General features: G+C 40.0%; 1 protein-coding gene across 5 annotated transcripts in view; it reads right to left on the minus strand.

Moving 5' to 3' along the window:
• The window catches only part of KIAA0319, a 92,735-nt gene that overhangs the window by 27,009 nt on the left and 40,012 nt on the right, over window positions 1-25,714 (minus strand). For 4 of the 5 annotated variants that reach the window (XR_014251302.1, XM_082415158.1, XM_082415161.1 and 1 more), the window contains 12 exons: window positions 25,087-25,185; window positions 23,806-23,903; window positions 22,834-22,921; window positions 21,783-21,875; window positions 20,326-20,458; window positions 12,852-13,080; window positions 9,326-9,449; window positions 8,545-8,677; window positions 7,392-7,540; window positions 5,772-5,923; window positions 3,963-4,101; window positions 3,126-3,285 (listed from right to left, as the gene is read on the minus strand). Coding sequence is in view for 4 of the 5 variants with exons in the window: in XM_082415158.1 (XP_082271284.1) it covers window positions 3,126-3,285; window positions 3,963-4,101; window positions 5,772-5,923; window positions 7,392-7,540; window positions 8,545-8,677; window positions 9,326-9,449; window positions 12,852-13,080; window positions 20,326-20,458; window positions 21,783-21,875; window positions 22,834-22,921; window positions 23,806-23,903; window positions 25,087-25,185 (1,597 nt within the window). In the remaining variant the exon portion in view is untranslated. The remainder of the gene's footprint in view (window positions 1-3,125; window positions 3,286-3,962; window positions 4,102-5,771; window positions 5,924-7,391; window positions 7,541-8,544; window positions 8,678-9,325; window positions 9,450-12,851; window positions 13,081-20,325; window positions 20,459-21,782; window positions 21,876-22,833; window positions 22,922-23,805; window positions 23,904-25,086; window positions 25,186-25,714) is intronic. The other variant, XM_082415160.1, reaches the window with a different exon arrangement.

The raw sequence follows: 25,714 nt of genomic DNA on the forward strand, positions 1-25,714 counted from the left end.
GCCAGATTTTTTTTTTTTTTTTAACATCTTTATTGGAGTATAATTGCTTTACAATGGTGTGTTAGTTTCTGCTTTATACCAAAGTGAATCAGCTATACATATACATATATCCCCATATCTCCTCCCTCTTGAGTCTCCCACGTGCCAGATTTCGTATGGACATATGTTTATCATTTCTCTTGGTTATATACCCAGGAGCAGAATTACTGGGTCGTATGGTAGCTCTACGTTTAGCATTTTGAGGAACTGACAAACTGTTTTCCCCAGTGGCTACACCATTTACATTCCCACCAGCTACGTATGAGTGTTCCAGTTTTTCCATATACTTGTCAACATTTGTTATGGTCTGTCTTCTGGATTACAGCCATCCTGGTGGGTGTGAAGTGGTATCTCAATGTGATTTTGCATTTCCCTAATAGCTAGTGATGCTGAGCATCTTTTCATGTGCTTATTGGCATTTGTATATTTTCTTTGGAGAGATTTTATCCAAATCTGTATGAGTTTCCAAATGTTGCCATAAAAATGTACCACAAACTGGGTGGCTTAACACAACAGAAATTTATTCTCCCACAGTGTTAGAGGCTAGAATTCCAAAATCAAGGTTGGTAGGACCATCCTCTCTGAAGGCTCCAGGGGAGAATCTGCTCCATGCCTTTCTCTTAGCTTCTGCTGTTGCCGGCAATCCTTGGCGTTCTGTGGCTTGTAGACACATCACTGCAATCTCTACCTCCAGTATCACATGGCAGGCTCCCTGTGTGTCTGTCTCTGTGTCTCTTTTCTTATAAGGACACAGTCACGTTGGATTAAGGGTCCACCCTACTCCAGTATGACCTCATCTTAACTAATTCCATCTGCAACGACTATTTCAAATAAGGACACATTCACAGGTCCTAGGGGTTAGGGCAGAACATATCTTTTGGGGAGACACCATTCAACCTACAAGGGTTTTTATCAAAAAAGAATTTGTCAAATGCTTTTTCATGTGTATTAGGATGATCATACGGTTTTTGTCCATATGGTTTACTATATGTACTGATTTTCATGTGTTTACTCACCCTTGCATTGCTGGGATAAATCCCACTTGGCCATAGTGTATAATCCTTTTAAATATTTCTGGATGGATCCAGCAATTCCACTCCTGGGCATATGTCCAAAGGAAATGAAAACAGGATATCGAAGAGATATATGCACTCCCATGTTTAGTGCAGCATTATTCACAATAGTCAAGATATGGAAATATCCTAAGTGTCCATCAGTGGATGAATGGATAAGGAAAATGTGGCATATATACATAATGGAATATTATTCATTCAGCCATGAGAAAGAAGGAAATCCTGCCATTTGCAACAACATGAATGGACCTTGAGGGCATTATGCTAAGTGAGATAAGCCAGACAGAGAAAGACAAACACTATATATCAGTTATATGTGGAATCTAAATAAGCCGAGCTCATAAAAACAGAGAGTAGAATGGTGGTTACCAGGGCTGAGGGTAGGGGGTGAGGAATTGGGGAGATGTTTAAGGGTAGAAACTTGCAACCAATAGATAAATAAGTCCTGGAGATCTAATGCACAGCATAGTGATTACAGACAACAATACTGTATTATAAAGTCAAAGTTGCTAAGAGACTAGATCTCTTGCACACGCACTAGATCCCACCACAAAAAAGAAATGATAATTTTGTGACATGATGAGGTGTTAGCTAACTCTAGGTGGTAATCAATTGCAATATATAAATGTACAAAATCAACATGTTGTACACCTTAAATTTACACAATGTTATATGTCAATTATAGCTCAGTAAAATAAATAAATAAAATAATATGTTGCTGGATGCAGATAATATTTTGTTGTATTTTTTTGCTTCTATATTCATAAGGCATATTGGTCTGTAATTGTGTGTGTGTGTGTGTGTGTGTGTGTGTGTGTGGGAGAGGGAGAGAGAGAGTGAGAGAGAGATCTTTGTCTAGTTTTGCTATCAGAGTAAAACTGGCCTCATAGAATGAGTTGGGAAGTGTTCCCTCCTCTTCTATGTTTTGGAAGAGTTTGTGACCGTGGTTCTAAATCTTTAAACATTTTGTAGAATTCACTAGTGAAGTCATCTGGTCCTAGTTTTTGTGGGAGGTTTTTTGATTCAATCTCTTCACTTATTATATAGGTCTATTAAAATGTATTATTTCTTCTTGAGTCAGTTTTTATAGTTGTGACTTTCTAGAACTTTGTCCACTTAATTTAGGTTAACTAATTTGTTGACATATAATTGTTCATAGTATAAGCCTTTTCATTTCTATAAGGCTGGTAGTGATATCCCTTTTCATTCCAGATGTCAGCAGTTTGAGTCTTCTCTCTTTTTCTTGGTCATTCTAGCTAAAGCTTTATCGATTTTGTGGATCTTTCAAAGAAACAACTTTTGGTTTTATTGATTTTCAGATGTGTTTGGTTCAGTGTTTGATATAAGAAAGGGCAATGTATGATCCATTTTAGAAAGAGTTCCATAAAAACATAACTAGTATTTTTAATTTATTATTTTTCTAAGTAAATTTCAGTTATCTGAAAAGCAAACCTAAACAGAATAGCTGACAATAAGGGGCAGGTGGATTTACTGTGAATAGTAGGTTTTTATTCCCATATTCTGTCTCTCTGTCTCTCTCTCTCTCCTCATCCCACTTCACTGTTCATAGGTTGGATGAGAGTCTTTTAAAAACTCAATTAAAATTGTAAACCTTATAAGAAAGCAAGGAAGAGGCTGAACCTTATAGACCCTCAGAAGACAGCAATGGTAACCCATAATCCTCTCACACTGAGAGAAGTCTCAGCCCCTAAACACGGGGCAGGGATGAAGTCTGGCTGCGAGGCATCCCCCGTGCGTGCCCCAGACCATGCGCACGCCCTCTGATGATACCAGAACTAAAACCCAGCTCTCTCTGATGTGCCCTATGCCTTCATTCTGAACATTCTCAATCAACAAACATTTACCGAGACGTGTGGGAAGGACCTATAATGATGTTGTCCTTACTGCTTCCCTTGGAGAAAAAAAAAGAATATGAATGGGCTAAACATGCGTGCAAAGACACAGAACAAGAGAGGAAATGACGAGCTTCAGGCTGGACTGTGCGGTTCTTACCTGAGATCCGAGTGGGCCTGAATCTTCTGAACCTTGACGTCGGAGTCCAGCACATTCAGCAGCACCGCCAGCTGCCTCACAAGGGTGTCCTTCTGCTGTTCCGTCAGCTGCCCAACGCCAACCTGCAGGATCAGCTCCACCAGGCCGCTCTTCTTCGGGTCTGGGGAAATGAGAAGACATGGGCTTTCCACCTGGAAACCCCAGGCTTGATAATAGGAGGAGCAAGGCCTGCACAATAGTTAAAGAGCTTTAGATGACCCCTGTGTAATTTCTACGCTTAGGTTCTAGGGCTCAGGTCAATTCTTCCAAGTACCACAGGGGCCACTATCCGAGAGTACTTCTTCCTTCTTTTATATCAGCTTGCTGTCTATTAATTTTTCTCCAGATGATAAGGAGGTGTGCCTAATCTGCCTCCGGGCTCACGTGAAATTCTGGAACCTCACACACCTCCTCGGGCCTGGTAAGAGAACTAAGTCTCCGAGCGCTGCGGGCTCGGCCCAGTTTATGCCGGGGGTCGGTGTGGCCACCTTGCTGGAGCTGCCCTCTTCGCGCTCCCAGGAATGAAGGCCTCGTGTCCACCTCACATTAGGTCTTTGTCTTCTGGCAGGAAAACCAAAGTGACCAGGGAGTCCTGCTGCCAGATCCAATTCTCCCTAATGAGTTAGGAGGCTGGATCTGTTTGGGGATCGATAACCACAGGCAGAGAAAACCTCAAAGTGGGCTTCCCACACCGGGTTCCACTGTCACCTGCAAGGAGCCCCAAAGGCTGACCTCTCCCCCCCACCCCCGCTCAGAGACCAGCCCCACAAACCCAGGCCCGGAAGCCTGTGAGCGCACCTGGCCGCACTTCCACGGTGGCAGTGTCCATGTCCGAGGCGCCCTGACTGTCAGCGACTCGCAGGTGGAAAGTGTAGACCCCTTCCACCAGGTTGGTGAGCTGCAGGGCCGTGCTGTGGTCAGAGCCATCCATGACATCCTGAGAAATAACCCAGTTCATGATTCAGTAGTCAGCTCCCAACCTGGGCCTCTGTTGATCCCAAACCTCGGGGTCCCGTCTTTGTCACACATGCATGATTCTAAGGGGCAGGCTGAAGAGGAAGCAAGGTGGTGGGTTAGTGAAGGTCCGGGTAATCCTCAGCGTCTCTTCCACTTTTAAAGCACCAGGAGGCACAATCCTCAGACAGGACTTTGTGAGCTGAGCTGCTTCCCAAGGGCTCTCTAGGAATTACCAAATTCCACCCGACAAGAGGGGGAAACCACTGAAATTAGGGCAGAGACCCGGAGGGTGAAGAGCTCTCTTTGAAGAGTTTTCTGGGTCTTATTTTCAAAGATAGTTTTACAATGCTCTCATCTTGGGTTTCCTCATGGTGTATCAGGTTCACCTTCTCAAATGACCCAAGAGCCTGAGTAGCAACATCTCTGCTCAAAGAATTCGAGAAGAATCTCCCAGACCCTCTCTCTGAACTTGCTAACAGAAGAGGGTGGTAACAAATGATAACAAGGGCTCTGATCAGAGAGCTGTTATAATTACACTTAGAAGCTAACCCACCATCTGGCTGAACAGTATTCATTCCAGAGTTACTTTAGAAATTATAAAGCATTTTCAGTTCTTTCCCTGGGACCACTCCTTCAGTACATCTCCAAGAGTAAATTTGCATCTCTCAAGTCCTTAGCAACAGCAGGAATGAAGATGTACCTAAATTTACAGCCTAAGAGGGAGAGTGATCTAATGGGGAAAAAGGCCTGCCAGGAGCTAAAAACCTAGGTCTATCTGGTTTGACTAAGGATGAGTTAGTTGACCTTGGCCAAGTCACTTTCCATCCCTGCATCTCATTCTCTGTACTTAGGAGATGGGAAGAGCAATCCTCGATCTATTGACCTATCTGGTACAATGTTGAGGAAAAGGAAAGAATCCATTTGGACCAAAATAGGAACAACGGGGGAGCTAAGGAGCAGAATGAGTCCCATGAGAAGACGTGGCTTCAAAGTTCCTCCAGGCTATGGTTTCTGACCCTATGCAAAGTCTGGGCAAGGAAAAAGTCGGAAGGGACTTCAGATTTGTTTAAACTGAAGAGCAGCCTGCTGCCTCCAGCCCTCAGAAGAAACCTAGAAGCATAAACACCTTAGTGGGGACCATGGAAAGGGAGATGAGGTCATAACAGAGATATTGCTATGAAGTTAGCTGTGTTCCCTCACCTGTTGAAGCCCTAATCCCCCAATGTGTCTCTATTTGAGATAAGGTCTATTAAGAGGTAATTTAAAAAAAAAAAAAAAAGAGGTAATTAAGGTTAAATGAGGTCATAGGGTGGGGTCCTGATCCCATAGGATTAGTGTCCTTATAAGAAGAAACACTCAAGAGCCCTCTCTCTCCCCCTCCCCTCCCCTCCCCTCTCTCCTCTCTCTCTCTGCCCCACCCCTGTGAGGACACAGCAAGAAGGCAGCTGTCTGAGAACCAGGAAGAGAGCTCTCATCTGGAACCAAACTGGCTAGCACCTTGATCTTGGACTTCGCAGCCTCCAGAACTGGAAGAACACAAATATCTGTTGTTTAAGCCACCCTGTCTATGCTATTTTGCTATGCAGCCCTAGCAAACTAATACAGATGTAATGATTAGTGGTCCAGGGGCAATTCTCTTCAAGTACTCACTCCAGCTGCTGGACTCTGGCCATCCCGGACCCACAGATAGGACACAATTCCTTGGTCATCAGTAGACCTTGAACCATCCAAAGTAATGGAGTTATTGGGAAGCACAAGAACATGTCTGCCACCAGCCTTGGCTCTGGGAGGACTATTATTTTCTAAGTCAAATATAGCAGAAATGAAAGCAAAGAAATTGATTTAAAACACTTGTTATAGAAGTGTATCACAAACTATCCATGACTATTCCATCTTGCAGATATGTAGATTTAAAATATCCAGAAAGCATCATTTCCTGCCCCAAATACCCATTAGATAATATACAGACTTTCTTAAAGTTCTTTTTGCACTTAGCTAGTTGTAATTTGGCAGCCTATATGCTGGACAGTTTTCTATTATCATTACAGTTTTTTCTCTTTTTAAAAAAGAGAAATCATGATCTTACTTACGTTCAGGGTCTGGAAAATGAAAATATTTTGGTTTAGAATATGTTATGGATTATTTTGTACTGGTCCACACTATCTGGCCACAGAAATATTTTTGTTTCTAACAGTGCCAAATCTTGCTTGTCTAAGTAAATTGAAGAAGGGAGATTCAGGGCAGTGGGGAGAATCTGGCACTGAGGAGGCTTAATTCCATTGTCGATACAGGGAAAGGCTAGAAAGAATAGAAATAGACTGGCAGTAAATTGAGTAAGCCCAAAAATCCTTCTATAAAAAACAATATCTAGACCCTATCAAGCTTCAAAACTGGAACTTACGACAACCACCCCCTTTTATGCACGTGTCCCCATACTCTCTCTACTATTATATATGGCTGAAAACTTCCATAATAAAATGTTTGAAAAAAACTCAAATCGATGTCACTGTGCTGATAAAATTGTTTCATCCTTTCCCAACTGCCCAGCAAATAAAGTCCAAACTCCTCGGCATGACACATGACACATACAATCCCTCAAGGCTGAGCTTCTGCCTTTGTCTCAGCCACCCTCCCCAATGAACTGACACTCCTGCTGGTCCGTAATACTGAGGAATGGATTTTCCCATCCAGCCATGCTCTTTTACACCACTGATCTTCAATGTATCATAATCATTTATTCATTCACTGAAGTAACCAACATCTTTGATTTGCCATGAGTCTAGCACTGTGCCAATGCAAGAGACAGAAATATCTGAAACAAAGGTCTTTAACCAGCTCACGGTCAAATGGAAAAGAAAAAAGAGACAAGTACATAAAGCAGCATGTCATAAGACTGGACCACACATTTCATATTAAGAAACAGCATGGAATTTGAAACCATCTCTGCTCTTAGATTTCCAAGGAAGAGAGAAAGCAAAGCATCACGTGGTCACTAGGACATGGGGCTTTAGTTGCCAGTAGTCGCAGAAGGAGAATGAAGCTATTAGGACACACACTCCACAAACGAAAGGAAATGCTATGGACGTGGACGGAAGAAGAGTGACCTTTGCTTGGCCAAGCAGAGTTCGGTATAGTTCTGCTATAGCCAATAAGCAAACACTAACGTTTCCGGATAACCATGGCCTGGCTTAGGGTCTGTTTGAGACTGAGAAGCAGAAGGGGCCCAACCTCCTCCACCGGCAGATCCACCTGTCCTCTGCCTTGACTCACCCTTCCTCACGGTCACGCTGAGGGTGGTCGTGCTGCTTAGTCCCTGCTGGTCTTTCACCGCTAAACGGAAGTGGTAGGTACCCACCTGAAGACCGCTTACTTTGGCTATAGCTTTGTCGATGTTTTCCATCTCCACTGCGCTGGGGCCTCTATGAAACAGGACAGTCATTAACAAAAGGCAGGGGGCATGGGATTCTGACGACGGCAGGTATGTTGTTTGTGTCCTTATATATGCTTCTTTTCACAGCAATAATATATACCATCTAGAGAATTCTAAGATAATTTTTTATTCATTTAGATTCTCTAGTTCTATGTAAGAGTCACAAGTTAAAGCCTATTTCAGACAGAGGCTGCTGGATTCCTGGGAAGAGGATTTTGGAGTCTTCGGTTTTTTAAAATTGAACTGTCAGTGAAATGATCAGAATGGAGCCTTATAAACTATTCCTGTTTCTCCTTTGAATAAAATCAACTGAAATCTTTAGTTATCTTTCGAGAGAGTGTGGAGGAGGAGAGAATGAGCCAGGTAATTGATCTCCTAAAAGAGGAATTATTCAATACAGCGGAGTCGTGAAGATCGTGGGCTTTGTAGTCAGGAAGACCCAGGATTGAGCCTCAGCTCTGGGCAACCGGACACCTGTGACTCACTCATCTCTGCAAGCCTCAGTTTCTTCACCTTTAAAATGGGTATAATATTATCATTTACCTCTTAAGAACTGACCTAGGATTCCATGAGATTAAGCATGTATAGCACAGAAAATGTTGGAGGATAAAGGAATCCCCTTGAACTCTGCACTTCTGTTGTCTACAGTCACTGCACGTGGTTTGAGTGAGTGTAGACTGGGGGGCCTCGTGAGGACCCCACCCAGGTTCCCCTGCACCTCTTCTGTCATGAAGCTCACCTCACACCAAGACGGCCCTGCCCACCTGCCCCAGCTCCACCCCTCTCCACTGTCAAGAAACATCCATCTTGTCCATCCACACCTGATACAGAATCCAATCAATAGTTCCCTGGCCACTTCTAGAGATGTGCTTAAATACTGACTCCTCAACAATCTCAAGCTGATTGTTTACTGTAGACCCTCCAGAGCAGGGGTAATACTAGCACTCATCCAGGGTGTGAACCCAGCACTCAGTGATGAGATGGGCTCACTACCTGACATGCTCCCAGTGGTAGAAAACAATGCCATGGTCATCACTGCTCCTGCTCCCATCCAGGGTGGTGCTTTCCACTGGGAAGACCAGCTCCTGATCCGGGCCGGCGACAGCCATCGGAGGCCTGTTGTTTTCTAGAATTATAGAATGGTGTGAAGAAATATTATCTCTTTGCATTCAGTCTGCCATCCCCTGATTTCTTGATTTAAGCCAATTACTCATATTCAGCTCAGGCAGCTACCAGAGCATGCCCTGTCCTTTGGGAATCCTGGGGTGAAACGCTGCAGTCTCCTGGCTGACCCAGGAGTTAAAAATTCTAAGTTTGAGATGGGGGTTACAGGCAGCAAGAAATACTATTCCCTAATATGTACACCTTTGGTTTCTTTAAAAGACCTTAAAAGTCATGGAGTGGAACTGTAGTTAATTCCCCAATGTCTGGCCACAAGCCATCTGAGTATCAAGCCACACATAACTATCAGCCTCTTCAAGAATGCCCTAGAGCTTTGCAGCAGAGTGGGGCATGGCATCAGAGCCCAAAGTGACTCTGGAGATAGCTCTCATTTTGTCCCTCATGCCATGGTTTGGAGACACAGCCAGGACATAATTCAGAACCACAAAAGCAAATTGCCTTGATATTAAGATTCAGCTCCTTCAGCCCTGATTTCTTGATAGTTCAAAGATTTAGAGAATTTGTACCAAATTTGGCTGGCCTGAAGCCCAGAAGCCCAGATGTCATTTCTGTTTTAATCTCTGGGGCTAAATCCCTTTCCCATCTCACCTACCAGGCTGGACAATCACAGTGACCACAGCTGTGGATTGCTGCCTTGAAGAATCTGTTACCATCAGCTGAAATGTATAATCTCCTTCCTTCATTGCAGACAAATGAAGGTACGGTGTCTCTACTCCCTAAGTAACAGCAAATACAAAAATGAAAAAGAAAAAATAATATTAAAGAAGCACAAGTAATTAGCATGACATAACAAAAAACCAGTGATTTTACTAAATGTGGAGATCCTGCTTTAAAAAAAAATGTGCATGTCCCAGGAAAATGGGATCTAAAGTCCATTGTATATCCTCAGATGCTCTTGAAAGAATATAAATGAATATGGCCTTTTTGGAAGCCAATGTGGCAGCATCCATTCAAATGTTAAAAGAACATGCTCTTCAACCCAGCATTTCTATTGAGTATCTACACTAGAGAAATGCCCACGTGTGTAATTGTGTAGATTCGCCCATAGGTGCTGACTGAGGCATTGCCTATGACACCAAAAAAAAATGGAAACAATCTAAACAATCATCAACAGGGGAATGGCCAAACCTACCACAATACACAGTGGGATGCTAGCTGAAAAAAAAAGAAGTTTAAAAGAATAAAGTAGATTTATAAAGAATAAAGTGGAAAGATGTCAAAGACATATTATGAAGCAAAAAAAGAAATCTGTGAAACAATGGATACAGCATGATAGATATTTGCTACCTGCACATATACACTTATGCAAACACATAGAGGAGATTCTGTATGCACACACATTAAACTCAGAAAAGTAATTATCTTGAGTAAAGGGACTTGGATGAGGTCAAGGTGTATTTTCACTTTATCAGAATTTGAGTTTGTTTGTTTTTAACCACAGGAAGTAATTAATGTATTACTTTTATAATCAAAAATATATTTTGTTATTTTTCTCCATTTATTGTTATCTTTTGAATTGAATTTTTTGCATGTATTTCTTTTTTTAAAATTTTTACTGAAATATAGTTGATTTAAAATGTTTCAGGTGTATAGCAAAGTGATTAAGTTATATATATACGTGTGTGTGTATATATATATATATATATATATATATATATATATCTTCTTTTTCAGATTCTTTTCCATTATAGGTTATTACAAGATATTGAATCTAGTTCCCTGTGCTATACAGTAAGTCCTTGTTGTAAAAATAAATTTTTTAAATGCTAGGACAACAAAACTTTTCAATAAGGCATTTTTTCAGTTGAGTATATAGTAGTTAGCTACTTATTGCCTACAGGTTAATACCCTTTCATTTTGTTGCTGCTCTGTTGTTGGTAATATTTCCAGTTATTGCTTATGTTTGAAGTTCATGGCATCCTGAAAAGGATTTTTAACTTTAAGTCCTATTATAATTTATTTACTTTCACAGATCCCAAGATTGTCTAAAGATAAATGTATCTGTGTTTTATTTATTTATTTATTTATTTTTGGCTGCGTTGGGTCTTCGTTGCTACGTGCAGGCTTTCTCTAGTTGTGGTGAGCGGGGGCTACTCTTCGTTGCCGTGCGCGGGCTTCTCATTGCGGTGGCTTCTCTTGTTGCGGAGCACGGGCTCTAGGCGCGCAGGCTTAGTTGTGGCATGTGGGCTCAGTAGCTGTGGCATGTGGGCTCCAGAGCACAGGCTCAGTAGTTGTGGCTCACGGGCCTAGTTGCTCTGCGGCATGTGGGATCCTCCCAGACCAGGGCTCGAACCCGCGTCCCCCGCACTGGCAGGCAGACTCTCAACCACTGCGCCACCAGGGAAGCCCGGCAGGCGGACTCTTAACCACTGTGTCACCTGGGAAGTCCCTGTGGGTGTGTGTTTTAGAGTTTTAGTGGAAAAATTGAAAAAAAAATGGATAGAAAATCAAGTGTGTTATCACAAAGGTAACGTCTGAAATTTGAAATGCATTCTTTTAAGAACTTAAGAAAAGGGCTTTTCCCTACTATGACTCAATAGAGCAAAGTACTTTTTTTCTGAAGAGCTCTATAAAGTATAATTTCCTAGTAATATGTGCCTCAAAATTAATATGGTTACATGAATGCTTATGCACACAATAAAAAGGAATCTTGTGGCTAATGCGAACTGAGCAGATTAATTCACTGACAGCCTCAAAGCAGCCATATGATTCAGGTAGCTGCACAGGCTTCAGTGACCTTCAGTGACCTCCCCAGCACAGAGCAGAGCCTCTGCAGCTTGTCTTGATGATTTTTAGACTAGTGTAAGAGAGGCTGGTTTAAGAGCTGATCTTTGCGATTGCCCCAATTCATAAAAAGCATCACCCCTTTTGACATCTTATCAATCAATCACAAGGCAGGGACATTGTTACTGTGGATAATCTGAGAGTGTCTGCAGCAGATGGGCAGGTGTTCAGAGCAGCGAGGCTAGGTCTGCAGCCCAGCACTAGTGACTTCTTTTGGATACATGTCCATTAGACTTGGATGTACTAGGGCATTAGCTCTGGGCACATACTTCCCAGTAATTAGGGAAAGAAAATTTGGAATATTTTTTAACTGAGAAAATACAAAATACCCATCTTCCTGTTTGTATCCAAACCCCACCAAATGCGAATTCTTAACCCAACAGAAGCAAACATAGCATTTGCCACAGCTCTTAAGTAGAGATGAACTCTATACCAAGTGCTCTCCAAGGGTATCTAGGGGACTCACGGCTCTTTCAAGACCCATGCATCCAACCAGTCATTTTTAATTCATCATAATCACAAAGCACTTTCCAGAAATATCGAAAAGTAAAGTAGGTCAGTTTTCATGGAATGTCTGACTTCACCATAAACACTAATGAGAAATTTGTCTTGGACTGGTGAGACGGAGTTTGAAGGAGAAGAGGAAGGTGGTAATGTAAGGTACTATCTTTCTTCCATTCAACTCTTAAATAATAACATAACTTCAAAAATACCAAGCTGGTTAGTTCTGGCCATCACCAGAAGTAGAATAAGCAAACAGCTCACAGATACTCACGCATACAAATACAGCAATGTTTCAAGGTTATTATGCCTTTAGACAAATATATTCGCAATCTGAACAAATCAAAAGGTAAATACAAAAAGATCTTAACAAGAGACCACTGGATCCAGAAAAGGTAACATGCAGTTTCTAAAAATAGGAGAAACAAAATAAAAAGGAATTTTCTGATAATGAGGTTTAGATTAGATTATTCCTAAGGTTTATCCTAATACTAAAATAATATTTCTGTAGCAAATGTTGGGTCAGACTTTTCCCAAACTAACCTCAAGGTCAAGTTGTCTGTATAGGAGCTGCTTAGTTGCTATCCTGGGCTTATATAGAGTGGGTGAAGGAAAGTGACATAAATTTGGAAGATTTGTGAGTTTAGCTGTTCTTCTAATAGTTGTAATATATCAGACAACTTTATAAAACATATTTTCTGAATTTAGTTGTCCCCTTGTACCAATATTTTAGATAGATAGATAGATAGATAGATAGAGAGTTGGATGGATGGATGGACAGATGAACACATAGATAGACAAATAAAAGTCTGAAGGCAGGATGGAGAACTCACCTGCATGGCCACCTCTTTGTTCTCACTCCCGGGCCCCAGGGACCACTCATAGAGGACAATCTGGTGATCATCACTGCTCTGGTTTCCATTCAAAGTGATGGAGTTTTGGGGCAAAGTTATGGTCTGATTTGGTCCCGCATTGGCAACTGGTGGATGGTCCACAGCACTGTTGACTATTAGGGCTGCTGTCGTGGAGCTAATGGCTCCATCTGAGTCTGTAACAGTCAATCTATGAAAAGGAGAGGAAGCTATTACACTGCATGAATATGCCAAATCTCAAGGCAAGTGGTCAATTTAGTCTGCCTATGGTACATCTCTCAGAACAACTGAGAGCAGGTGTAAATAGAAATTTGAGGATGAAGCTGAGGAAAGAACAGAGACCTGAGGCTATATTTTTTCTTTGTTGCTGTTGATTTTCTTTATTTTTAGCTAGTAATATATGCACATGATAGAGTTTTATTTTATATGGGTTTCTCATTATTCTTTGAGATGCTGGATGAAGAAACCATCCTCAGCCAACACAGAAGCCTCTCTCTACCACCTGAGACTCAAAATGTATCAGCTTTAAGTCCTGCCTTCAGGCCTGAGGATGTAGAGACAGCAAATCACTCCTGAATTTTCAGCTACAAAGCTTTTTAATTTTCTCATTCTTTTCTAGAGGACTTAATGTTAAGTGTTTTCAGGACACTCCTTGCAAAGCAATTTTAGGATTAAGCACTTTGAAATACAAACGATACTCTGCCTACACAAACAACACAGAGAGCTGCACTGACCCTCCTGTAGTAAACTCATTGGTGATGTGGCAACTGGATCAGTGAAATAAGGTCACTTCATTCTTCTGGGGCCAAGATTTAGTTTGGAGCAGCAATGCATGTGTAACAGGTGTAAATAGGAATATGAGAATGAAGCTCTGGAAAGAACACAGGCCTTATTTGTAGGCAAGGTACCTGTACAGGGGACCCCCGTATTCTGGGCCTCTATCCCACATACTCCATACAACTAAGGTCCAAACTCCAGTTCTCGCTGTGACAGCAAACCAAACACCTAAGGTCCTTCCTCCTCAACGAGGCTGAGTCAGGACACATTCTGGGCCTCCAAGGGAATTTCTTCCTAGTAAAATGGGGTTAGCAGTAGGCCTGCCTTGGGACTTCCCTGGCGGTCCAGTGGTTAAGATTCCATGCTCTCAGTGCAGGGGGCACGGGTTTGATCTCTGGTAGGGGAACTAAAAAAACAAACAAACAATGACAAAAAACAAAGTAGGCCTGTCTCAATGAGACGGGTAAAGAGTCATTAAGTTAAAATTAATCAAAAGAATCTCATAAAGTGGCATTTCACTGTATATAAATTTTACTCCAATAAATAAGTAAAGTGCTATAGAAAGACTTTTAAAAATAACTTTTCTGAAGTCTCCTTGTGTCTCCTTTTATGTCATAAAGTTTCCACAAGTTTACCTTAGCAAAACCCTCAGATAAGAAGTAGACAATAATTTGGCAACATATATCAAACTCCTTAAAAACATACAGGCCTCTGACCCAGAAATTTTACTTGCACTCCAAAATTTAACTATAAGAATGTTCCCCCAAACATTGAATAATGGGGCTAAATTAATTTTCTAAAATGTATCAGCACAGCATCAAACATGATGTTGAAGAATATTTAATGACACAGATATCCATAATTAATGGGAATCCAAAGTCAGATCCACTCATACATGACAATTTGATATAGAAGAGATGTGGTCTTGCAGATTGGGAAAGGACAGACTAGACAATAAATAGTAATGGGACAATAGGCTGATTATCCATGTGGGAACAAATAAAATTGGATCTAACCACGGTAGACATGCAATCAATTCTAGATGGATAAAATTTAAACATGAAAGACAAAATTTTTAAATTTTAGAAGAAAATATAGAAGGTAGCTTGTAAAACATCTTATACATTTTGATCCAAGTAAGAAAAAAGTTTTAAGTTTATGTGTATAGAAAAAGGACCATAAATATAAGTACTATACTCTTAAGGATGTTTATTCCTAGGTAGTGGAATTATGGGAGGTATTTAATTTCCTTCTTTCTGCTTCTAGATACATTCTGTTTTTTATTTTTATAGCAAACATGCATTATTCTTATTATAAGAAGAAAATATCATTTTTTTAAACACCTGCATTGTTACTTGTCTCTTGAAACCTATATTTCTTCTGGATCAAGCTGTGGCGGCCAGTGTGGTAAACTAAAAATAAATACATGACAACTCAGCAAAGAATATGGCAGATAAGCATATGAAAAGATGCTCCACATCATATAGTATCAGGGAAATGCAAATAAAAACAACAATGAGATACCACTACACACCTATACTATGGCCAAAATCTGAAACTCTGGCAACAGCAAATGCTGGTGAGGATGTGGAACAACAGGAACTCTCATTCATTACTGGTGGGAATGCAAAATGGTACAGCCACTTTGGAAGACAGTTTGGCAATTTCTTACAAAACTAAACATACTCTATAAGAGGTGATTTTCAGACAATAAGGTTGCAGCTGGAAGCTACTAGCAGATATTGTTTTGAGAATGACTGGTGGTGTCCTTAAATCCCAAACAGTTCAGAAAATTCAAGTTCTCAGCAATACACAAACATGTCTGAAATCACGTCCACAATGGCCACCTAGTTTTACCTTGGATAAACAAACAAAAGCTACTTTATTTTGACTTTTAAATGCATTCTCCTCCTCAATGGCCAAACCAAATGTACAATGTATGTTTACTAAGCCACAAAACAGGCCACCAAAAAAAAAAACAAAACCAAGCATACTCTTACCATACAATCATGCTTCTTGGTATTTACCCAAAGGGGTTGAAAACTTCTGTCCCCACAAAAATCTGCACATGAATGTTTATGGCAGCTTTATTGACAATTGCCAAAACTTGGAAGCAAGCAAGATGTCTCTCAGTAGATGAATGAATAAATAAACTGTGGTGCATCCAGACAATGAAATATTACTCACCACTATAAAGAAATGAGCTATCAAGCCATAAAAAGACACGGAAAAATCTTAAATGCATATTACTACATGAAAGAAGCCAATCTGAGAAGGCCACTTACTATATACTTCCAACTGTATGATACTCTGAAAGAGGCAAAACTATGAAGACAGTAAAAAGGTCAGTTGTTACCAGAGGAGGGGGAAAAGGAGAAGAATGAATAGGCAGAGCACAGAGGATTTTTAGGGCAGTGAAAATACTCTGTATGATACTATAATGATAGATATCTGCCGGGATACATTTCCCCAAACATATAGAATGTACACCAAGAATGAACCCTAAGGTAAACTATAGACTTTTGGTGGTTATGATGTGTCAAGGTAGGTTAATCCTTGGTAAAAAATGAACCTTTCTGGTGAGTGATGTTGATAACAGGGAGGCTGAGCACGTGGAGAGCTGGGGATATATGGGAAATTTCTGTATCTTTCAATTTTATTGTAAACCTAAAACTGCTCTTAAAAAAATAAAGTTTAGAAAGAAAAACCCACACACGAGCACTGGATGCCCCATGTGGTTGACCACTCTACCCCTACAAGGCCTATCGATTCCCGGAAATCCACTCAATAATAAAATACGCTTTCAGAGCTGGGTAAATTTCTTTTTTTTTTATTGGGGTAAAGTATATATAACTTACCATTTTAACCATTTTTAAGTGCACAATTCAGTGGCATTAAGTACATTCACATTATTGTATAACCATTACCACTATCCATCTCCAGAACTTTTTCTTCATCCCAAACGGAAACTTTGTACCCATTAAACACTAACTCCCCATTTCTCCCCTACCACCACCCCATGGCAATCACTATTCTGCTTTCTATCTCTATGAATTTGACTACTCTAGGCACCTTAACGAAGTGGAATCATACAATATTTGACCTTTTGTGAGTGGCTTCATTCAATTAACCAAATGTCTTCAAAGTTCATCCATGCTGTAGCATGCCTCAGAAGTTCATTTTTTTAAGGCTGAATAATATTTCTCTGTATGTACATACCTCATTTTGTTTACTCATTCATCGGTTGATGGACATTTGTGTTGTTCTATTAACATTGGAGTATGCTATAGACTGAATGTTTTCTGTTCCCCCAAAACTCATATGTTGAAACCTAATCCCTAATGCAACTGGTATTTGGAGGTGGGGCCTTCCGCCGGTGATTAGGTCATGAGGGCAGAGGCCTCCTGAATGGGATTAGTACTCTTACAAAAGAGACCTCAGAGAGCTCCCTTACCCCTTCTGCCATGTGAGGACACAGTGAAAAGACGGCTGTCTATAAACCATGTGAAGAGGGCCTTCACCAGACACCAAATCGACCAGCACCTTGGTCTTGGACTTCCCAGCTTCCAGAAGTATGAGAAATAAATTTCTGTCATTTAAAAGCCACCCAGTCTATGGTTATTTTTGTTATAGTAGCCTGAATGGATGAAGATAGTGTACGAGCATCTATTTGAGTCTCTGCTCTCAGTTCTTTAAGGTATATATATCTAAAGTGAGATTGCAGATACGGCAATTCTATGTTTAACTTTTTGAGGAATTGCCAAATTGTTTTCCACAGCAGCTCTACCATTTTCCATCCCTACCAGCAATGCACAAGGATTCCCATTTCTCTACAGCCTCACCAACACTTGTTATTTTCCATTTTTAAAATAACTATCCTAATGGAGTAAACTGCTTCTTAAGCTGAGATTTCCAATAAACCAAAACAGGAGTTTTTACAACATGTGTAAAATCTAAAGCACTTTAGAGCACCTCTGTGGACTTTTTAGTCAAAGATGAATCCAGTCAGATGCTTGAGTTTCTTAACCTGGCTAGACTTCTGAGGATTCATAATACATATGTATGGGCTCCTTCTCTGAAATCATCAGATTCTTAAAGCAGTATATGAGGTCTTAAAAATATAATAAGCTAAAATGTGTGGGGTGCAGCTAAGCAGCACTTAGAGGAAAATTATACCTGTGAAAGATTTATAAGCTTTTAAGGAAGCTCTAATATGAATGAACCAAGATGCTACTCTAAGAAGTTAGAAGAAAAAGAACAAAGTAAATCAAAAGCAAACAGAAGTAAGGAAATAGTAAAGAGCAGAAAAGAACAAATTAGAAAACAGGCAAATATAATTAAAACAGTTCTAGTTAGTGTTCCCTGAGAAGATAAACAAAATTAACAAACCCCTTAATTATACTTATCAAGAGAAAAAGAACACAAATCACCAATATTGGAAATGAAAAAGAGGTTATCAGTACAGATTCTACAGACATGAAAGGATAATATGAAAATACTATGAACAACTTTATGCCAAAAAATATGATAATTTAGAAGGAATGGATGAAATTTCTTGAAAAATACAACTTACTAAAAACTGACACAAGAAAAAAACAGATAACACATCATTGTTAATCAACTATACTCCAATATAAAATAAAAATAAAAAAAAATAAAATAAAATAAAAAAGAAAAGATTTTTTAAAAACCCAGAAAATCTAAATAGGCTTACATCTATTAAAGAAATGGAATTTGTTATCAAAACTTTCCCCAAAAGAAAATTCCAGGCCCAGATGATTTTACTGGTGAATTCTATAAAACTTTCAAGGAAGAAATACCACCAGTTGTTCATAAGTATTTCAGAAAATAAAGGAGGATGGATCACTGGTCAACTTGTTTTATTAGGCCAGTATAATCCTCATATCAAAACCTTGTGACAACGCAGAGAGAGAGACAGAGAGACAGAAAGAGAGAAGAAGGCACAGGCCAACTCTTTCATAAAGACAGACATAAAAATCCTTACAAAAATATTATCAAGTTGAATCCCATGCTACATAAAAAGAATATCATGATCAAATAGGGTTTATCCCATGAATGCAAGGTTGATTTAACGTTCAAAAATCTCACACAATACATAAAAATAACTCAAAATAGATCACAGATCTAAAAATAAAACCTAGACCTATAAAACTTAGAGAAAAAAACAGGATCTTTGCAATCTTGGGATTAAACAAAGGTTACTTAGATAGAACACAAAAAGCATAAAACATAAAAGAAACAATTGATAAATTAGACAATCAAAATGTAAACCTTCTGCTCTTTACACAGCTAGAGAAAGCCCTCACACAGAAACAAAGACCCAACACAGCCATAAATAAATAAATAAAACAAATACTTTTAAAAAAAAAGATACCATTAAGAGAACAAAACGTCATACACTGGGAAATATCCACAACACATATATAAAATAAAGAACTTGTTTCAGAATGTATAAAAATCTTACAGCTAAGACGTAATTTTTAAAACAGGAAAAAGATCTGAATGGAGACTTCACAAAAGAAGTTATATGAATGGCCAGTAAACACCTAAAATATGCTTAATATCATTAGTCAACAGAAAAATGCAAGTTAAAACCATAATGAGATACAACCACCCATCAAATTAGATACAATTAAAAAGACTGATTACACCAAGTGTTGGTGAGGATGTGGATTCTGGAACTCTCATCCACTACAGGTGGGAAAATAAAATAATTCACCCACTTTGCGAAAGAGTTTGGCAATTTCCTAAAATGTTAAACATAAGCTCACCGTAGAACCTAGACTTTTCCACTCTTGGGTATTTACTCCACAAAAATGAAAATACATGTCCACACAGACTTGTACACAAATGTTCATGGCAGCTTTATTTGTAATAGTTCAAAGTTGTAAACAACCCAATGTCCATACTAGATGAAAGGATAAATTGTGGTATATCCATACATTGGAATGGTACTCAGCAACAAAAAGGAACACACTATCAACAGAGACAACACCATGAATGAATCTCAAAAATCATTTGCTGAGTGAAAGAAGCCAGGCACGAAGGAGCACATACTGTACAATTCCATTTATATGAAATTCTAGAAAGTGCAAGATAATTTAAAGTGGCGGAAAGCAGGTCAGTGGTTGCCCAAGGACAGGAATGGAGAGAGGGATGGATTGCAAAGGGGCATGAGAAAACTTTTGGGGATGATGGAAATGTTTATTATCTTGATTGTGACAATGGTCTGACAGGTGTATGCAAATGTCAAAACTCATCAAATTTTATACCTTAAATATGTTCAGTTTATTATATTTCAGTTATATCTTTAAAAGTTGTAAAAAGATAAACAGGTAAATCATATAAATCTACCTCACTTTGACTCTGAAGATAGAAACTTTCTTTCACATATCTCAACACAGCAAAATAGATGCCGTCCCATACTATTCCTGACAACCAAATCCAAAGGTTTCCAATAAATACACACTTGTAATTTATATTATTGATGATGGTATCAGAGTATAAAGTGGCTGACAACCAAAACCCCAGAGGAAGCCAAATCTGCCTCCTGATCAAAATGAAAAGAAGCACAATGCTCTATTGGCATCTATCGGAAATAGTCAAATTATCAGTGCTGGAAAGCGAACCCACTTGCCTGAAAGTATAGTTTCCAGGAACAAGGTTAGACAGATGTAAGATGGGGGTATCAGCTGAGGTCTTCTCTTCTTGGAAGGGCCCATTAACTTCTTCCCAGTGATAACTCACTATTTTAGTATCATCTGTACTGTCTAGAAAGATTGACAAATAAATGAAAACTAGAATCAAATACAAGAATATTAAAACATAAATTTTGTAATTTATATTATTGGGGTTTACATTTGATTTTATATGAAATTATATAATTGCACAGATTTCAATGGCCATATATTATGTGTTAGAAGGAGGATTACTTCTTCTCTCTAAATTATCATCATGATTTTTCTCCTGGATTTCCATTTGAGTGAGGGTGTTTCCACTCAGTTGTGAATTTAAAAAGCAAAGTGACAGACACTACTGTTTTTTTTTTTTTAACTCCCTTCAACTATAGCACACGATATCTTACTGATAATTCAAATAGGTATCTGAACTGACAGATTCATAAAGAATTGAGATGTTTCTATATAATTACAAAACACCTTTTACTACCCTAATCGTTAAGTGTAAATCCAGAGAAAGGTAGTACCCTACATGAAAACCTCCTATTTCTACTTTAAAAGACAGCAAATGAAATGTACTAAGTAGAATCACAGAAGTTTAGACCTGGAAGGGAGCCAGTTTCATCTAATTCATTTAAGGAAAGAAAAGTTCATGCAACAGATTAATAATCCTGAACAGTTTCCTGTAACTAAACCACACTGAATTAGAGGAATCAAAATGTAATGTATTTTCTCATGTAAATATTTTCATTTAAAACATGCTTTAGGCACTTTCCCGGTGGTGCAGTGGTTAAGAATCCGCCTGTCAGTGCAGGAGACATGGTCCAGGAAGATCCCACATGCCGCAGAGTAACTAAGCCCGTGCGCCACAACTACTGAGCCTGCGCTCTAGAGCCTGTGAGCCACAACTACTGAGCCCTCATGCCACAACTACTGAAGCCTGCGCGCCTGGAGCCCAGGCTCCACAACAAGAGAAGCCAACTCAATGAGAAGCCCGCGCACTGCAACGAAGAGTAGCCCCCGCTCGCCACAACTAGAGAAACTCCATGCACAGCAACAAAGACCCAACCCAGCCAAAATAAATAAATAGATAAAATAAATAATAATTTTTTTAAAAAGTGATTTCCAACTGCTCATCACATGTACTACATCAAAAGGAGATTCTTTAATAATTGCTTTAATTCAGATCAAATAGCTAGACCCTAAAGAATTTTTTCATAGACAAATGAGACATAACTGAAGGGAAATTCAGCCTAAGACAGAAGTTGTGCTAAAGGAGCTGAAGGACTTGAAGATACAGATAGATGCTCATCTATTGGTGAGTTAGCCCATAAGTCCTCACAGCCTCAATAGAGACCTCCCATTACGTCTCATAGTGCAGAGGGCAAAACCCCCTGAAGTATGGCAGGATACCCACGGCTGCCATCGATGAGGGCCGACGTCAGAGGCAGAGTGAGCTCCTGTCTCTCGGGAGAAACAACTGCCACGGGAGGCAGGTTGACTCTTCCGGCTGTGTGACAGAAAAAAGGACACGGGCTGAGCCCAAGTTGTCACCACCCAAATAAACCATCTGATTTTCAAAAATTGGTTATAAATATCCTGTCCAGAAGGTGTTTATCCTGCAGGCCTCAACTATGGAAAGTACTTTTAATGTTTTGGAACCTCCCTATACACTTTAGGAGCATGTCTGCAGGTTTAGATTTTTGTATGAAAGACCAGGCTCAATGAACACATGTAATAACAAGCAAGGGGTTGGTCCCAGAACCTGAGCAGCAACTGCGAAAGAGGAGCAACGGAGTATGGTTCCAGCTCCTACGATTAGCTGGCTCTTGACTCTTTGAAGCCCCGCCCCCGCCAACCACGTTTAGCTCTAAGAATAACCAGGCAGAATGTGCAAAACGGGGAGCTGTCAGCCCCTGGGGAAGAGGCTGGAGGTGAGGTTGGCACTGAGCTGGCCCACATCCCTTGTGCCCAGAGGAGGGGGTGGCAGAGGCTCAAGGCCCATGCTCCATGCACTGAGCCAGGGCTGTGCCCACCCAGACAAAGGGCCACTATTTCTAATTCACACCAGTGCACCGACCTGTGGACTGGCGGTGGCCTGAAAGGACCAGGGGGCTTGAAAGCCCATGGCATACATTTCCCCTGAGCCCTGAGTTGCTCCCTTCACCTAAGGACAAGCTGAGTCCGGGGAATGGAGGTGGCAGGGTGAACGCAGCAAATGTCAGACGGAGGAGGCCACTGGCACACCTAAGGACAGCAGGCAATAACCTTGCAACCTTACACAGCAGTGTCACGCAAGTACTAAGAATTATACAGAAAGAAGAAAGACAAAAACCATATACTCTTTGCATGTTTTCTCTACAATGGAGCCTAATGTAAAACTAAAAAAATATATTACCATGCTATTCAGGCACCAAAAATTGAGATAAACCTGTACAACAGGAGGCTGTCCTCTTACACAGGCTTACCTGGCTTAACGGTGACATTTACAAATCCCTCTCCAAAGGCATTTTCACTAGAAACTGCTACTTTGAAGGCATAAAGTCCTACTGACAACTGCAAGATAAAGAAAAGTTATACTGATAAACATGCAAACAACAGGATGGGTCCACTGCCTAGAAAATCCTTAAATATTCCAGAAGCCGTTCTCCTGGAATCAGCATAGAGAAGGGGCTCGGGACCTGTGGACACACTGCCACATGTCTGAAGCCTATACTCTGGAACACTGAAGATCACCCAGGAAGGCCTTCAGCTTAGTTACAGATGTTCACGGGGCTTACAGAGGCATATGTGACATGGACCAACCGAGGGCGGCAGTTCTCAAACTTGAGTGTATGGGAATCATGCATTTTTACCAAGTAGCTCTGGTGGGTCAGCTGTCAATGGTCTGGGTACCAGACTTTGAGAAACAGCGCTCAGTGGCATAGGGGTGATGCTAATTCATGTTGCACCAGTAGCTGTGCAGTATCAGAAATGAAGAGAACATAATCATCTATGGGCCAAGAAGAGGGAACATTTCTTCTTGTGAGGGCTTATATCTTGGAGCAATATTTGGTAGTCAAACCGTATGTGAACTGGAATGGAATTTTTGGCAATCCTAGAAATGTGCCTGACTAAGAATCAGAGATGACCAGAACGTCTCTAACACTGCAAAGGGAGCAAGAGTTGGAACACAGGCTTTAACCTCACTACAGAGACCCATACCAGCCTGGGCCAGCCTCTCTTCCCTGGGCTGCTATGCCAAGTAAGTCAAATAAAGAAAAGATCCCGAAAGCCCCTTTATTTAAATCTACCTGTCTACCTACATGCTTGAAACTTGATTCATTTATATTCTTCTTTTAATCTTAATCGTAAGAGAGACTTCTAGGTTCAACAGCTAAGAAGGTGTTACCTGAATTCTAAGGTATGCTGTCAGTTACTACCGGTTACCAGTTACTTACCTGAGAGACATTAAGAGTTTGTGTGTGTCTTTGTTTTATTTCACCTTGGTAGTCTTCAGGGTGGCTTATTAAACTCCATTCATAGTTGTAGGTTGTTTCTGAGAGCAAAGAAAAATATGAGTAGTTATAAACTCTTAGTAGTCCCTATAATCTGGGCAGAGGGAGGAAAATGACAGTCTTCAATCTACTAGCAGAAATTAATTTAGATATACTGCACTCAACTTTCAACTATCATCCAAGTAAGGAACAATAAGGTATCTATATCTTTTTAATGTAAAATTTCTTTGTTATTATAAGAACATACAACTTATAAAAATTCAGAAAATATAGAAAGTTTAAAAAAAATTGCCCTAATTTCATTGTTAGCATTTGATGACTTTCCTTCCAGACTGCTACACCTGACTATACATATAAATTTTAACACAGTATAATCCACTGTACTTTTCTCCTTTTAATAAAAGGCAAGGAGATTTAAATTCATTCCATCTGTCGTAGGGGTTTATATAAGCCCATAAGAACGGATTAAGTCTCTTTATATTAAGATGAAGCTGTCTTCCACCTTGTGAGTCTAGTAAGAGTTAAAGCACGAGTTACCTCAGCTGAAAGGAGTAAATGACAAATGCCAATTATTATCATCTATGCTTAAATGTTGATCCATGTGTGATAGGGAAAAATGAATAAAGGAACTAACCTGAATGAGAAATATTCAAACACCTTAAAAATGAATATACTTTAAGAAAGAATGCATTTGACAGGTCACAGGAAGAGGTCAAATGTTTGCTGAAGAGCAGAGCGCTGGATGAGCAGAAGAAAGAGCATTTGAAACAACATTTTTTGAACAACTGGTGTGAGAATCCTGAGAACCCGAGAGACGTGTTGCCACCACAATATCTGCAAACAAACCTTTGTGCACGTGCCACCTCCCTCACCTGGCAGTGGAATTTTCCCAGGCTCTGTGGGTTATTACAAGTCAAAAGCTGGTATATGGAAACCTCTCCTGTTCTAAGATATCACTCTGCTTTGCATCATCAGAAATGTATGACTTTTTATCCTGACCAATTAAAGGAGATGTTCTGTATTTAATTCCTATCCTCTCACTCCATTTTAAACTATTTCAATAAACTTTAAAGCTTATGATCATCAAAGCCCTGTCATCCACTCGAGAGCGACATTCACTATGTTGTGAAAATGAATCCAAGTTGTAAATAACCAGTAAAGACATCTTAAGGACACACCAGCTAATGGGCCCCTACTGGTCCCAGAGGAAAGTCAAACTCTCACCTGCAGGTGGCGCTGGCACAACAGATGCCTTCAGTTCAACTTCATTTTCCGGCAAAGTTATTATTAGGTTATCACCAGCAGACACCATGAGTTCTTTCACTAAAAGTTAATTAGAAATAGTACATTTCATCATACAGTTCAATGATGTTAAGTTACTGCCCTATGATAGATTTGTTTTTAGTATCCATAAAATAAAATAACACATATTTTTGTAATAGTTCTTCATGCGGTTTTATCTAAGACACTTTCTTCCCTCTGGCTAGTAACTGAACTGTGCCCTATATTATGTTGCAGGGTAGATTTCATAAATTTAAAACTGTCAACGTGAGTAGGCACTGTGGAGAAAATAATGCTTCACTGAGCAAGGTGTCGGTGACAAGAGTTGCGTGAAAACAGGTAGTGTACTGCGGATTGGGTCTATTTTCTCTCATGCTTCCAGCTTTGCTTGACCCCCTGGTATGTGCTATTTTTAGTCTTAAAAAGATGGAGTGTAATCATAAGTGTTTCTGTATCATTAATCACACGCCACTCAGTTCTGATAGTAACCCCATGAATTACTGCAATGGTCTTGCTCTTGGAACCTTTCCAAGAGAAAAGCCAGTCAACCTCAATATAAAAAGGCTATTTT

The sequence above is a fragment of the Balaenoptera physalus genome, assembly GCF_965194825.1.
Source record: "Balaenoptera physalus genome assembly, chromosome: 11".
Classification (NCBI taxonomy): Eukaryota; Metazoa; Chordata; class Mammalia; order Artiodactyla; family Balaenopteridae; genus Balaenoptera; species Balaenoptera physalus.